Source organism: Cetorhinus maximus, chromosome 15, assembly GCF_964194155.1.
Source record: "Cetorhinus maximus chromosome 15, sCetMax3.hap1.1, whole genome shotgun sequence".
NCBI classification, from domain to species: domain Eukaryota; kingdom Metazoa; phylum Chordata; class Chondrichthyes; order Lamniformes; family Cetorhinidae; genus Cetorhinus; species Cetorhinus maximus.
Window position 1 is genome coordinate 93,645,800 of NC_135893.1, and position 16,436 is coordinate 93,662,235.

The following is a 16,436-nucleotide window of genomic DNA, read 5'->3' on the forward strand; positions in this document are numbered from 1 at the left end:
TATCAAGATGAGCCCAGGCACCGAGTGAAACACAAGTAGTGTCTTAAACCACTGAACTACTTAGTGCAATGAATAATGTCTAGATATACTTGATGATGAATATTTGAAAAAAATTGGAAAAGGTTAACTGAATTTATGTCAAAATGGCATAAAATAGCTGTAATAATCTGAGTAGAGAATCACCTGATGTTTGGACTTGAACTTTCTAAGATGAATAGTTGTGATACCATAAAGCTTTTAAAATACTGACTGATTTGAATATTATGGTGCAGTGGTAAAGTCAACACACTGTCGAAACGAAATACCAAGAAGACTGAGCCGGGAAAAACAGATGCTGGGAGCTACGAAAACCCTGCTCCTCCAGAGGACATGGAGCGGAATCAGAAGATTATGCAATGGATAATTGAAGGAGAGAAGGAAATTCACAGGCACAAAAAGGCTCCACATAAGTAAGAGAACCTCCTTTGATTTGAATATATACTGTTGCTCTTATGCATGCTTTTTTTATATATATATATGAAACCGTAATATTGTGCATTACCTAATATTGTGTCACAGCCTAATACTGCATGTGAATCCTTTTTCAAAATTTGCATTTTCCCTAATTGTCCTTCCAAAACTTCCATAGAAAAAGAGATTCCCCAAAAGAACAGATATGAAAGTTTTTTTTCTCATTGTTGTAACAGAAGTAACAATCACTATAACTTGATTGACAAATATATAGCACTATTTCAAGTTTAAAAATCCCAGACATTATTATAAAATAGGAAATGCTGGAAAAACTCAGCAGGTCTGGCAGCACCTGTGGAGAGAGAAACAGTGTTAAAGTTTCAGATCCATATGCCCAGAGCTCTGAAGAAGAGTCATACGGACCTGAAATATTAAGTCTGTTTCTCCACAGCTGTTGCCAGACCTGCTGAGTTTTTTTCAGTATTTCCTGTTTTTATTTCCGATTTCCAGCATCTACAATAGTTTGCTTTTATTATTATAAAATAACTTATTAATGGACCAATACTCTTCATTCTATTGAAAAACATTTAATATACATATGTAAGCTACGCCTCAAACTTGTGCCTGCCCAGAAGAAGAAAACCGACAAGCATGTTGGATTCATCATAATTTAAACTTTTTTACTTTTTTAAGAAGGTCTTTTTAAAGACTACACCTACTCCATTCAAAGTTTCTTAATTTTAATTAACCAAAGCTTTAGTGGTCAACAGAGGAGCTCAATCATCACAAAAAATGAACCCACAATCTTGCATTATTAAATCAGCAAAACCAATGTTAATGATCATTGTGTCCTCCTAAGTGTGTAATGTTCAGTTTCTGATTTCATGTCAATAAAAAGATTTTTGCAAAGATGAACTAATAACACGCACCCTTTTTGTTACAGCTTGATAGGGGCTAAGAAACAACCTAGTCATGATACTTCTAGACCAAGTTCAATTGAGAGGCCAGGAGCTGTTCATCCATGGGTCAGTGCACAGCTGCGAAATCCTGTCCAACCGTCACACCCATTCATTCAGGATCCAACCATGCCACCCAACCCAGCACCCAACCCTCTGACTCAATTGGAAGAGGCACGCAGACGGCTTGAAGAGGAGGAAAAGAAGAGTGGCAAACTACAGTCCAAGCAAAGGTGAGAAGAATCAGCTGTATTCCACTTTTGCTTTGTCAGAGGTAGTGCACTTTGAAATTAAAAGGTCAAAAATTCAACCTTTATAAATGTTGTTTAATATATGTGCTGGATAATGATAAAGTTGGCAGTCTACAAATGACCTAGACATTATTTGCCATCCATTTAAAAAGAGACATGGTATTTTCTATGCATTTACAAATACTACACTGTTAAAACATAAAGTACACATTTGATCTGACTATTTGTTTTGAATTGAATGCTGAAAAGTATTATTGGCTACATTCAGGAAATTACATCTTATAGTAAAAAAAAAGTGTTTGATTCCCTCTTAATTTTGTGGGGCTGTTATTTCCAATGTCGTCAGTAGAGTCACATGAATAGCCCATGCTGACTCAACTCGTGGAGTCCAAATATTGTTTCCTTTGTTAAGAAGAGCCTGGCCTCTACTGGGCACTTCGTGCCTGCCTTGTGGAAAATATTCTTCCTAAAACTCCATAAAATCTTAAATTAGGATAAGGTTTGCACTGAAGATTTCTCAGGTGATTGGGTTTGTGAGCTTTCGACACTCTGTTCTACCATTGACTCCTTGCCAATGGACGAGAATCCTGAAAGTGAGACTTCTAATATGCTGCAAGCCACAAAATGAGTTTTGCAAAACCTTTTTAAACTGATTACCAAAACTTGTCATTTTCCTTTGTTTTGGACTAAGCACCATTGTACCCAGCTTGTGTCCTAATATCTTTCAATTATATTCTCTCAGATTGTCAGATAAGATACTTTTAAGTGTGATGATCTGCCAAAATATTTAATGGCCTTAGATATGCAATCACATCAGAACAGTTCAGTTCTTCTAGCCTCTGTGAATAATTCTAAACCATGTTTCTTTGTAATCAGCCTCTTGTTTAATGTATACTTTATCTAATTATTTGGCAATGCAAATTTTGTTAGTGTGATGAGGCTGACCAAAAAGGTATCTTACAAGCTAATTGAACTTCAAATTACAATTAATCCTTCAAACAAAGCATTAGAAAATAATGGTGCTGCACAATACCTCTTAATATCTACATAAATAATGCACATTTGTAATTCTATTTGCTTTTTAATATGAAAATTCACCTAAATTAGAATTGAAAATATTGATCAAATAGGTATTTTGTTAAATTGGCATTGTGACAGACTTGATGACGTATTGAGGCATGTTTTATATTTTAGAGGTCAGAGCAGATAATTATCAGATTGTTCAATCGTAAGGTAAGAGTTAAGTGTCTGCTTTCAGAGTTTAGAAACTGCTGTGTGAATTTGCAGCCCAGAAGTTTAACCACAAATATTTTGACTAAATTGGCCATCTAGCGCAATAAAATTGCTGTTTTATTCTTCCCCGCTCTCTCACCACCTCCCCCCGATTAAATGCCAATCATTATTTCCTAGCAAACCCTGATGTCAGTTGCTCTGCAACCCTGGTATTCTATTGGATTTGTGTGAGCAGCTCTAACCCTCTTCCCCTTGATGGCATCACTGAAATTTAAAGCTTGCTATGTGGTGGATCACCTAAGGCACAAACTTCTTGATTCACCAAAGTGCCAAAATGTGCAGTTAGATCAATTCTTTTAAAGAAGACAACTGCTAACTCAAAGCTTTTTCAATTCTAATTGTTTTTGTGCTCACTTGTTTCATTTTAGGTAAATATTGGAATTTGCATAATTTGTCATTTTCATCAGGTACAGATTGAAGTTGGTTACAGCAGAATTTAGAAATTTAGTTCAACAGAATATATTTTTTGTAAGTTAATACCTATTACTGGACCAAATTTAAGGCCAAAATAAGATGTTTAATTTTAATTATTAGTGGCCATGTCCATTAAATGTAGTATTTAGACACTGTTAGATTCTACTAGGTTATTAAGGTTAGAACTTTAAGTTCTAATTTATGATAGATCTGTGGATGTGTAGTGTCTTCTCAAGTGTATCTAGAATTATTGCATTGATCTACAGAGATTATGCATGATGTTTCCATGCACAAGGTTATGATTATGGAAATGATTAATGCGTTGCCCCTTGCTGTTCTCTTGCACCTCCAAGTGCCCAGTTTGATGGTTCTTTAAGTAGAAATTTTGGAATCTACACTTAGCCAGAAAGTAGTATCATATAGACAAGAAGATAATCCATAACTTAAAATGAAACAGGGGTGCTACCTCTGAATAAGGCAGCAAATGGGCAAAGTATGCGCCATGATTGTAGTAATGGCTGTTTTTGAGAGAGGAGAAAGCAGACAGGTAGCTGGAGTAGAGCATTCTAATTCCGAGGATTATTCTCCATGACACTGCAGGTATGTGCAAGAGGTTATCCAACGGGGTCGCACTTCTATCAGGCCTGCATGTATTCCAGTGCTGAATGTGGTACCAGCCGTCTCCGACATGGATCTCTCTGAGTCAGAGTACGTCCCACTGCTGTTGATGCATTCTCTGTCATCCTAGGTTTAGATATTAGTTTGTACATAGGCCTACATTTTAATAGCACTGAATTTTAGTTAATTAAATATAAGTATATTTTTCATATTAACACAAACTTGTTCTTGATATTGCAATATATTTTTAACATAAATGCTTTGTACTAACTCCATGCACATTGGACTGACATTGAATTTATTGCTGTAAAATGTCATCAGGAGCTATTATCTCTGGATCTTGTAGCTGCTTATGAGGGAACTAAATGAGAATGATACATTGTGTAGTATCCTTTCAGTGCAGTTTAGACAACCTGTTTTGCCTGTATCCCCATCTTATAAAAACAGATTAGTACTGCATCTTACCTGTAAATTAAGTCTGCTGAGGCAATGGGAAGGCACTTGAAAGTTAAGTTTAGTGATTATGATTAAAGAAAAAGCAGGAGTATGAGTTTTAAACTGCATTTAGCAACATTTACATAATTGCTTGAAAGGAACTAAATAAGATCAAAGAACTAAATAAGATCAAAGAAGGTAAGTGTTGAGATATTCCCTATGCTGGAGATTCCATCTCTTGCAAAAACTAATTTTCATAGATATTTTGGAAGTATGAAACAAACTATTAACAGTTTTGCTTTTCGATCACTGCCACTTGATACTTCCATTTGTTGGCAGAATACCTGGGCCTTTTTTAATATGGCTGCTAAGATGTGTACCAAAACATATAATGCAGAACTATTACATCAGTTGTTTACTAGAAGTAGTAACAAACACATGCACGATATCTTAATGTCAGTTGGTTGTAAAGTTATATAATTGGTGTCAGGAACTTCTTTGTGATCTGGACTTTTTTTATTGACATGACAGATTAAAAATGATTGAAGTTGTAATTTTAAGATCTTGCTTTCCACACAGTTATCTTAATGCAATCAGTTTCTTGATAATCCCTCAGATCTAATTAGAGAAGTTTCAATTTCATGTTAAAAGTATAATGACAATTGTTAACATTTTTGAATGTTCACAAAATATCTTATCATTGAAAAGGTTTATGTAGGTATTCTAGTAATTTAAAATATTTTGATTTGATAATTTAAGCTCCACTTTCATCTCCATTGAGGTTTCCTGCCTCAAATCAATTTTTCATTCCAATGGATGGAGTGGATTTTTGTACCTAGTTTAAAACTGCTGTGCATCAGTCCACAAGGGAAACTCAAGAGGGCAAAATAAACTTATTTTTTCTCCTTACAGGACTCCTGTTGCTGGGAGGAATACTATTTATTCCCCTTATTTTTATGCTTATGTGCTGCTGCTTGCTATTGGGTTTAATAAGGTTTAGCTACCATTTGGAAATAATGATTACAGTTGAAAACAAGTGGAATTGAAATGTCAACAATAAAGATTAGATAGTTGTCATTAGCTCAGTTACCAATAACTTTGATCGTACTTTCACAGGTGTATAGTGCATTTGATTGGTGTACAGTTTAATGTTCCATTGGAGTAGTAGATGCTTTCTTAATGCCAAATTGCTGTACCTAAGGGGTTATGGAGCAGTCAAGTGCAGCTTGGCTGATGGAAAGAGTCATATTGGAAGGGGGCGTTAAGTCAACATTGAACGAAAGGATAATGAAACAAGATGGTGCACTTCAGAAAGATTCTGTGATTAAGTTTCAGCATTGCTAAAGTAAGATTAAGATGCCAATTTGCGTGAGGATTAATGCTCGAGGGCCTCATTGAATCATAAAATCTTACAGCACCAAAGGAGGCCTTTTGGCCCCTCGTGCCTGTTCCAATGCAGTAAGTTTTTAGTGGGGATTATCCAGCTTTGAGAAAGGGCATTAATTGTTTAAACATTATAGTAATACCTCTGTCTTTTCATTACTTTTTAAGAAATTCAAATTGCCTTCTTTTAATACATGATGTCTTCATAAAGTAGTTTACCGATTGAGAGCACACACTGGTTTAATCGTGAAAATACACTCTGGTAATCACAAACCTGTTATTTTACAGCCCGGAATCATTTTGCAGCAATTCAAATTTAAAACAATATCTAATAGTGTATGACATGATTGAGTTAAAATACTCCCAAATGCATGACACTGTCTCTATCAACTTAGTTGCTTAGCGCTTGAACCCAAAGGAAACAGCGAACTTGAAAGGTGTTAGAAACCAGATAGTCCGATGCAGCCAGTGATTTTTGTTAACACTGTTTGGGTGTCAGTCATAGTTTTATTAATTGGCTTTATACATTCTTTTTTGTTTCCTCAGTAAAAACTAGCAAAAATATGATGATTCATTTCCTCAACTCAGTCTTATTTCTGCAGATATTCTACCAATTTTTAGTTGTGTGATGAAATGAAAGGAAGCTCACTATGATCTTTTTCCACTACAGGCATAAACCTCAAAAGAAGTCAGCAAATGGTGTGTCTCAGTCTGGTGATAACATTGTGGTGGCCTACTACTTCTGTGGGGAGCCAATTCCATACAGGACATCTGTTAAAGGGCGTGTCGTCACATTGGGACAGTTCAAGGAGCTGTTGACTAAGAAAGGGAATTACAGGTATGTATGTCCAAACTTAAATTTATCTTCACTGCAGCAGAAATTATGACTAATCACCCCAATGGAAGGGTCCAAACCAATATCAGTTGAAAGGGGTGTTAGAAAATGAATGGCTGCTTGGGAAGGGGGAAGATATTAAATTACCAATTTTTTTTTTAAAAAAGCAATGTCAATATGCAGAAGTGCATCAGACATCATAGCTGGGATTTTGTTGGGGGTCTTATCTACCAATTGGGGAACCGACGGGGAACCCCTGTTAATTCTGGGGATAGGGGTGGGGGGGAGGAGGCCAATGGAATCAAGTGCCCTTCAGGTACTTAATTGGCCTCCCATCCCGGCTGTGGTAGTCCTGTCTGCCGAGAGTTGCCAGCCATTCAGAGGCCAATGCTTGTCATTGCCGCCAGCGGGAGTGGAGGCTACTGGTGGAACTGCACCCACCTGAGACCCAGAATTGCAGAGGGACCCCAGATCACAGGTGAATGAAGGTGGGGTGGGGGTTGCAGGGCAGAGGTCATGGGGGGTAGGGTGGTGAGAGGGATCGGTGGGAAGGGTGGGGGAGTGGCTTTCAGCACCCACCCTCTGTCTGATCTCAGGTTCCTCGATTGGGTACTGAGCGCCTGATAACCAGGGACTCACTCCCCGGGAGTCTGCTCCATTTTATCTCTGACCTGAACCACCACCAAATTGTGGTAGGCCAAAGGATAGTGGGTATCAATTAGCTCATTAATGAGCCTAATTGACATCTTGCCACCACCGTCAGCCAGGAACCCTGTGTCAGTCCTATACACCCTCTGATTTAATTGAGGGAGGTTTTCCTGCAGCCGGCAGACTGATGTGTGGACTCCACCACGATTAAGTGGGCCCGGCTACCATGGCTCCTGCCATGGGGAGGCGGTGGCATAGTGTTATTGTCACTGGACTGGTATTCCAGAGACCTAGGGTAATGCTGTGGGGAGCCAGGTTCGAATCCCACCACGGCAGATGGTGAAATTTGAATTCAGTAAAAATCTGGAACTAAAAGTCTGATGATGATCATGAAGCCATTGCTGATTGTTGTAAAAACCCATCTGGTTTTCTTTCCTTTAGGGAAGGAAATCTGCTGCCCTTGCCTGGTCTGGCCCACATGTGACTCCAGACCCACTCTTAAATACCCCCTGAACAAGGGCAATTAGGGATGGACAATAAATACTGGCCTAGCCAGTGATTCCCACATCCCATGAATAAAAAATAAATAAAATCCAGCCCTATACCTAAAAGAGCTTGGGTGCTTTGAAACAACCTTTCAGAGCATTTTTCAGAACGATGCATATGTTATAGATTTTTTATTTAAATGAAATGATACTCTTACTACAATTTAATGCTGGACTGCCCAAACTTGTGGGCCATGGGCTCAGGAGCCCCAATTACTCAGCAGCTCAGTTATATTCGTCCTTCTGTTTCTTACACGCTGGTCTATTGTGCTTGAACTTCATGTACCCACATATTTTGAGAAGGTTGATTTTAATGCAGTTGCCTCAATCGTAGATAAACTTTGAATAAGAACACTAAAACCTGTTTATCTGTAGTTTGATTAATGGGAACAGTGACTTAACTTTGAATATGTCCATGAGGCTCTCAGCTATGGCCCAAGTGGCCCTACAAGATGAAAAGTTTGGATACTCCTGATTAACTAACGTTACTACAGTATAAGATAATTAGTTACTACAGGATTAACAAACAAAATAGCCAGTTATACCTACTCAACTGATTAATTTCTGCAGATTTGGATCTGCAAATCTTAGTGTTCTTGTGGCTGTTAAATTTTAATATTCTGTGACATCAAAAGAATTAAAAGTTTGTGATGCGTGAGAGAGAATCTCGAAAAATGGAGATGACTTGATTCATTTCAGCATTCAAAGGTTTCACTAAGATGAATCGTAGTGTACATGGGTAAATCTCACAGGATGGATTAAATCAGCCAAGAAGTGGTGCATGAATCAATCTGAGGCTTGGCTTGAGTTGGTTGGTTGCTATAATTCGACTTAATTTGTTAGAAACTTGGAAGTAAGTCTGTTCCATCACTGCAGAATTTTAATAAACTGGATGAGAGAAGTACAATGTTTTACAGGGTCTGCAATCTCCAAAGGTTGGGCTTCAGATCTGCTTTACTATTGGGTAATCGCAAAGGCAAGTTGTCTACCTGTTTTCTGGCTGGATACAGTGCATGGAACAGAAATACTTCAATTAAAGGAAGAAACTAAGAAATAGTTGCAAAACATTATTGAACCCTGTGATTATCTTTCAAGGGCTGTCTTTTGTATAAAAGGTTTTGATTTTAAAATTGTCAGCACAGAAATTAAACAGCTAGTAGTGACATTTAATGGTATACTGAGAAAACAACTTTTTTGTTTTGCAGGTATTATTTCAAGAAAGTAAGTGATGAGTTTGACTGTGGGGTAGTATTTGAAGAGGTGCGTGATGAGGAAGCAATTCTGCCAATTTTTGAGGAGAAAATTATTGGAAAAGTGGAAAAAATTGACTAAATGCAAGACGGCCATGAAGAGGAGTATGTAATGGTACAAGAGATGTTTCAGCTGCTTGGAGTACTTCAAACTACATTACTGGGGGTCACGGTAGTGAACTGTGGAAAATGCATCTTGCTGACATATTAAGGCTTCCAACTCTCCACAGGGATATTTTACAACTGCTCGTTACAGCAGAAAAAATGGTGCTTTCAACACCAAGGTCTGCCATTGCAGTCCTTCGATGGGAATGTTTGCAGCATTATCTTCTCTTTATCAGTATACTTCAAACACTAAGTGTAATGTAGCATTGTAAAATTGTATTAGAAATTGTAATATGAAACTGTTTACTAAAGCTGCATATTTTTGATATAATGTAATCTGAGGAAAATAGCATTTTTAATGTAACAGTGCTCTTATGTTATTTTAAACATACATACAGGTACTTGAGCTCACCAAATGTGTACAGCCATCTGTAATAATAGCTATTTGGTCCCTATTTCAAACCATTGATAGTTGTTTCTCCACTTGTAGGTTGGATGATTATCACTGATTCCGTTGTCTTATCAGGACAAAATGTCCATCAAGAAAGTTTACATAGGCCACCCTTGCAAATACTGCTGTATAGGTCTTTTCATATGAAAAAGTTGCACAGTTTTGTTAAGATCTAATATTATAGGAATGTGTATGTTGAGGAGTGATTGACTGGTCCCTATTCCCCAACCCCTACCAATTTTTTTGGTACCTAGCACTTATAATGCCGATGCTGCTTTTCAGTTTCTGCACGTTCCTGCTCCAGTTTGAAAACAAAAACTGATTAACCCTAGTTAGTGAATCCCAAACCATTGAAAAACTTGGATGAGTTAGATTACCGCTTTGCAATAGTACATACTGTACTTGTGCTGTTGAAGCAGTTTGCTAACTCTAGCAGCTCCCGAAGCTTGTGCAAGTTTTGTCAGTCAGCATCCTAGAATCAGATTCAAACTCAAATTGGTTACAATATTTTACACTTAACAATCCCTAAACTTTGTGTCCAGCATGAAGCTGATATCACAACATGGCAGCCAACAGCACTTGAGTTTTTTTTTGGAAACCTCCATTCAGGTTATCGCAGGTTACAGCTTACAATGTAAGTGACATGTGGCACTTCTGTTGCTATTGCCAAACTAATATACAGGTGCATGCAGTGTTAACATTGATCTGTATTAGACACAAATTCACATCTAATTTCCTGAAAACTGAAACTTTGGTTAAGTTCACTTCAGTTTATTGGCTCCGGAATAGTTTTGGAGCAATCATAAATTTGAATATTTGTCAAAATTTGGTGTAGGTCTAACAAGGAGACCCAGAAGCCATTCTCATCACGTTTCTCCTCCATTCAGTTTATTCTTCATGGTGTACACAACATCTTACAACTAGTTTAATAAATCATAAATAACCGTGTCTTTGAACTGGCAACATACTTAAAATATTCTGTCTTCTGCAGGATTGAACCTGCCCTCAGCCAAATTTTAAGATACCGCTCTTGGTAACAGAAACAAATCCTCTGCTGGCCAAACTATTCAATCTAAATGCTCAGTAATCACTGTCATTTTATAACATTTGGTGTTTGAGCATTTTTTCATTAATCAATCTGCTACAGTTATTGGTATTCAGCTTCAATTTTAATGGTGCATAAGTAAAAACTACATAAGTAAATTCACTTCCTGCAACAAACTTTCTCATGGGGGAGAAAAGGCCTATACAGTAAAAGTTACTGTTGGTAAGATTTTAATCAGGATATTGAGTCTGGGAATTGCCAGAGAAAAACCATATTTTCATCTGTCAAATTTCATTGCTGGTTTATTTATAACAGGTGTCCTTGATGTCAAAAGGGCATTGATTCTGGTTTTAAAACTTCACACTGCAAGTTGGGCTTTCATCGCTCTGCCAATTTATTAACGTGAACATTCAAACTATCGTGCCGCTGTCCCATTGCTGCCCACCCAACCTCCATTCTGATGGCATTGTTCCTCCCACAGTTCTGTTTACTGCCATTCGGCTGCCTAAATGTGTAGAAGCTGGGTTTAAAACTAATGACGGGTCTTCAGTCTGTTACACAGAAAGGATAATTAGTTACAAATTTTCCCAAAATCTGGCAGTCCAAGGAACAGCCTAAAACATATTTGTTTCAGAAAGGTATTGTGTAAATAAAAGTACATCACAGAGTGCCTTTTATATTCAATGCTGTTACCTGTCCGACGCTATGTGACCCCCATGACTGAGGAATAGCTCTCCTCATCCAGGGATCTGCAGTATGGTTTCTCCTCCTGCATTTGGTGTCCAGCGGGATTTTTATGTGGCCCTGCATTCACGGGTTTTGCATTTCCCTTTTTTCTAAGGGTTTCCATTGTAAATATGTACATTTTCTAAAGATGATGTCTTCAAGTAGCAGCACGTCAAAAGATTTAGTTACCTGGTTTCAGTCATCTTTGTGTGCTGACTTGTACAATTATCTTTTAAAAGGTACTTGGACAATAAAGAAAAAAAAATAAAGTGAATTCTGTGTATGCTATACCTTCTGTATCTGTTCAGCTCATGTTCTTAATCATTCTGCTGTTAGAAATTAACTTTGTCTAATATGCATTTCCTATCACAAAATACAGAGGAAACATTTCTTCTTTCATTTGGGGAATGCCACCAATGAATGGTAATGTTTCTATATATTTTTGCTACCCTGCTACATGGAAGAAAAATATTTTTACTCCTGTAAAGAAATTACAGAAGGAATTGATGGCAGGGGCCATCTACTTCATTTTAAAGAAAGCAAAAATGTCAGCTTTACATTGCACAGAAATAGTGCGCTATAATTGACATATAGTAAATACAGCAAAACACATCCTTTCTGTTCAAACATCCTGGCTGATTTCATTGCGTATACTGACAGATTATATATCTAGTTAACTAAAGCACAGGGTTAAGTAATTAAAAAAAGACACTGCATCTGAAGTTTTTTTTTGGCCCCTTCAATACTCATTCTCAAAATGTGGGTGTCACTGACAAGGCCTGCATTTATTGCTGATCTAGTTTCTCTGATAATGTGACGATGGGCTTTTCTTTTGAACCTTGCTAGGCTACTTCAGAGAACAGTTGAGTCAATCAAGTTGATGTGGGACTGGAATCACACATTGGTCAGACCAGGAAAGCATGGCTTCCACCGTTAAAGGACAATAATGTATCTGAAGTACATTACAGAACTAAATTTTATTTTTCTAAGTTAGATTGATACTATTTAGACTTTAACCATATTTGGGAGCATTCATATCTCCAATTCTGTTTGTTGATTGGCACCTTCATTTTGATATTTTAAACAACAAAACGACAACTTTTCTAACACATATTTGAGTAGTTGAAGTGAGTAGATCAGTTTATTATGTGCATCATTGAGCGCTGAGAATACCTAAGCAATTAATCAAAGCGGAAAGCTTCCCACATCTAGTTGGATGTACAGTCTTTATAAGTTTTCCGGTCTTTATAAGATTGAAAGTTTATATCAATTCTGCATGGCTCTATATACTTTGACTCATTTTATGTTCAAATGAGCCTGAATAATCAACACAATTCTTTTCAGCAGCTTCTAAATTGTAATGATGTATGATATGATTTAATACTGCAGGACTGATGGGCAGTTTCTTGGATTTCACCCTTTGTCGTATTTGGTTTTTCCAATGACTGATTTTAGACAAACAAGTCGTACTGCAGTTATGGGACTGAATTTTGCTGCAGGTTAAATTTTAATACCACATGGTTTTTTTGTTTCCCTTGTGCTTTCCTAAAGATGTCAACTCTTGGAGAAGGTAGCAGCTTTTTGGTAATTAGCTGAAGTAGCCATTCTTAGTGTGGGATCCTAATGGTGAATGTCAATGGGCTTTAGCATTTTTAAAAAATTCGTTCGTGGGTTGTGAGCGTCGCTGGCTAGGCCAGCATTTATTGCCCATCTCTAATTGCCCTTGTTCCAAGGGTATTTAAAAGTCAACCACATTGCTGTGGGTCTACAGTCACATGTAGGCCAGACCAGGTAGGGATGGCAGATTCCCTTCCCTAAAGGACACTAGTGAATCGGCAATGGTTTCGTGGTCATCATTAGACTTATAATTCTAGATTTTTATTGCCGTCTGCCGTGGTGGGATTCAAACCTGCATCCCCTGGGTCTCTGGAACACTAGCCCAGTGACAATGCCACCGCCTCCCCAATCTATTAACGTAAACAATCAAACTGTCATGCCGCTGCCCCATTGCCCACCCAACCTCCATTCTGATGGCGTTGTTCTTCCCACAGTTTTGTTTACTGCCATTCGGCTGCCTAAATGTGTAGAAGCTGGGCATTCAGCAGAATTGATCCTATCCACATCTGATGATCACACATTTCCCAATAAGAGCCACTTTCTAGTAATTGGAAGAATAACCTAGTTTTTAATACGAAATTATATAACTTTATAAGAATTTTTTTTTAAACTGACTTTAGTGCTATTCAATCTCCATGCAATCTGTTCTGGTGATTGCTTTCCAGTTCTGTTATATGGGGAATTATTAAATTCAGTAAGTCCTCACTTAAAGTTGCAATGGCATTCCTGAAAATTGCGACTTGACTGTAGGTAAATCATGGGTTCCCATAGGAATCAATGTTAAAGCCGGAGTTGGCTTTTCTTGTCTGGAAAACCAATGCACAGATTGAAATACTGTACTTGTATAGGCCTTTGACAGTTTGGGCATGCAGCCAAGTCAAACTGAAAATCTAAATGATGCGCGGTGACGTTGAGACACGCCCGATGTCACCCAGTGTTATTTTACGCCTCGGCGATCGAGCCCCACCCCCCACTCGCCAAGCCGAAAATTCTGGCCCTGGTTTCAGATTGACCAGTCTCCATCTAGTGGCAGAAGTTGGCCAGTGCAGGCAATAACTGAAGAAGTCCCAGGACTTCAACACAAGCTAGGAACGGGATCAAGGGGAAGAGGAGCCAGCTGAAGGAATCCCCATTGGTGGCAACAGACGCCGGGGACTTTAAATGCAGGAATATAAGGCAGGAATGGTGGCCGGGGTAGAGGGATTTAAGGGCAAGGGTGGGAGCAGGGGGAAGAGGAGCAGTTGAAGGGTGTCCCTGCTGGTGGCAACGAGCACCGGGAACTTAAAAGGAGGAATGGAGGTTGGGAATGGGAGCCGGGAAAAAGAGAGACTTCAGGATGGAGGGCAGGAGCGGAGCAATGGAGAAAATGTCATGGCCTCATGCAGGCCACAGAACAGGAAATCTGTGGCAAATGACATTATAGTGAACCTCGTGATGTTAAACGGATAAATTGACCCTATTTTGTTAACGGTGTTAAAGCAAAACAATGTTAACTGAGTCGAGGTTAAACAGGGACTTACTGTAATTAGCTAGTTTTGATGTCACTCAATGCACATGTCAGAAAACATGCATGTTTTCAAGTCTAAAGTTACCATAAGCTTACTTTTTTAATGGTACAAAAGTAGTTATTTTATATTTTGAATACATTGAGCTCTTGATTAAATGTTATGTCTCAGAGAAACCAGATATCAGTATGTAATTCATGTCTGGCTGTGAGCCTACTGAACTCAATATAATAGACCGAAACATAGTTAAACAGTATTTGTTGAGATTAAGGGAGGACATGCAAATGGAGCATAACTGCCAGCATAGACCTGTTGGGCCAAATGTACTGTTTCTGTGTTGTAAAGAAATTATGTAATAGACATGTGAAATAGATCCCTTTTTGCTGCAATGAAGGAGTGATACTTCTTACCAAGTTAGAATAGCACAAATTGTTTACCAGTAGAAGACTTTTCCAGTTTTGCCATTTACCTTGGTGCAGAATTTAATATATAATTACATTAAGCCAGTGGCTACACTAACAATAGCAAACCTATAAAATACTGAAAATGCCATAATGGACTGCAAAAGATGAATCAAGTAATAATGGGTTCTGGAATTTATATATTCACTTGCCACTATAGCTTCTCAAAATGCACCGGTTCCATTTTTAGCATGCTTTCTATAATTGATCTCTTGATTTATTTTAGTTGCTGGCATTTATTGTGATGAGGGGTATAATTGCTGGGGAATGGAAATTCGGATCCTACTACTGCGGGTGGAATATGGATGCTGTTGGATGCATTAATATGTTGGAAGTGATCATCAACGTTCAGAATTTTCTCATTTCTATGACACGGAATGTGTTCCAATGTAATTATGATCTTGGAAAGGGTGACACAGGTTTTGGGGTGGAAACTGATAATGTGTTTAGTGATAGACTTTTGAAATTGCTAGACTGAGCCCTGAACTAAATATATATATTTTTTAAATTCTATAACTTTCTCTGAAAAGGAAGTGGGGGTTTTTTTGTGTACCTTTCCCATGACAATATGTTAGGACGTACCTAGAAACCCGCTTATATTTTCATATAAAGTTTGGACTGAGTTACCTCAGAATTTACTTAACAGAATAACATACTTCAAAATGAACCTTATCACTTATCCAACAAACTGCAGTCACTGACTCCAAGGTAGCCCAGTAAAGCACTGAAATATGGAAACAGGACTGCTATGCCAGCAATAAATTAGTCTATGACCAATGTGTTATTCATGAAGTTGGATCAATAAACAGCATATAAAAAACAGGAAATGCTGGAAATATTCAGCGGGCCTGGCAACATCTGTGAGTTAACATTTCAGGTTGCTGACCTTCCATCAAAACTGAGAAATGTTAGGAGGTGTAATAGGTTTTAAGCAAGTGAAGTAGGGTGGGGTGATGATCAGTGAGAGAAAACATAGGGAAGATCAGTTTTGGTCACCTCGTTACAGAAAGAATGTAATTGCATTAGAGAGGGTGCAGAGGAGATTTCCAGTCCTCCTGTTAGGACTGGAAAATTGCAGCCATGAGGAAAGATTGGCTAGGCTGGGGTTGTGCTCCTTGGAACTGCAGAGGCTGAGGGATTGAGATATACAAAATTGTGGGGGGCCTGGATAGAGTGGATGGGAAGGGCCGATTTACTTTAGCAGAGAGGTCAGTGACTTGAGGGCATAGATTCAAAGTAATTGGTAGAAAGATTAGAGGGAAGATGAGGAAAATTTTTTCACCCAGAGGGTTGTAAGGATCTGGAACTGGCTACCTGAAAGGGTAGTAGAGGCAGAAACCCTCAATTCATTTAAAAGGTTATAGCAAGTGCTATATCCTGAAGGTCTATGGACCAAATGCTGGAAAGTAGGTGGCTTATTTTTCAGCTGGAGCAGACATGATGGGCCA

The 16,436-nt window shown here is 38.1% G+C and overlaps 1 protein-coding gene across 2 annotated transcripts in view; it reads left to right on the forward strand.

Annotated features, from left to right (window-relative positions):
• axin1 (axin 1) overlaps positions 1-11,693 on the forward strand; it is a 110,273-nt gene extending 98,580 nt beyond the window's left edge. Inside the window, exons 7-11 of one of the 2 annotated variants that reach the window (XM_078558970.1) lie at positions 273-449; positions 1,394-1,639; positions 3,965-4,072; positions 6,471-6,638; positions 9,034-11,693. In XM_078558970.1, coding sequence (XP_078415096.1) covers positions 273-449; positions 1,394-1,639; positions 3,965-4,072; positions 6,471-6,638; positions 9,034-9,160 — 826 coding nt within the window. In that variant the 3' untranslated portion in view covers positions 9,161-11,693. The remainder of the gene's footprint in view (positions 1-272; positions 450-1,393; positions 1,640-3,964; positions 4,073-6,470; positions 6,639-9,033) is intronic. The other variant, XM_078558971.1, reaches the window with a different exon arrangement.
• Positions 11,694-16,436: the final 4,743 nt, after the last annotated feature.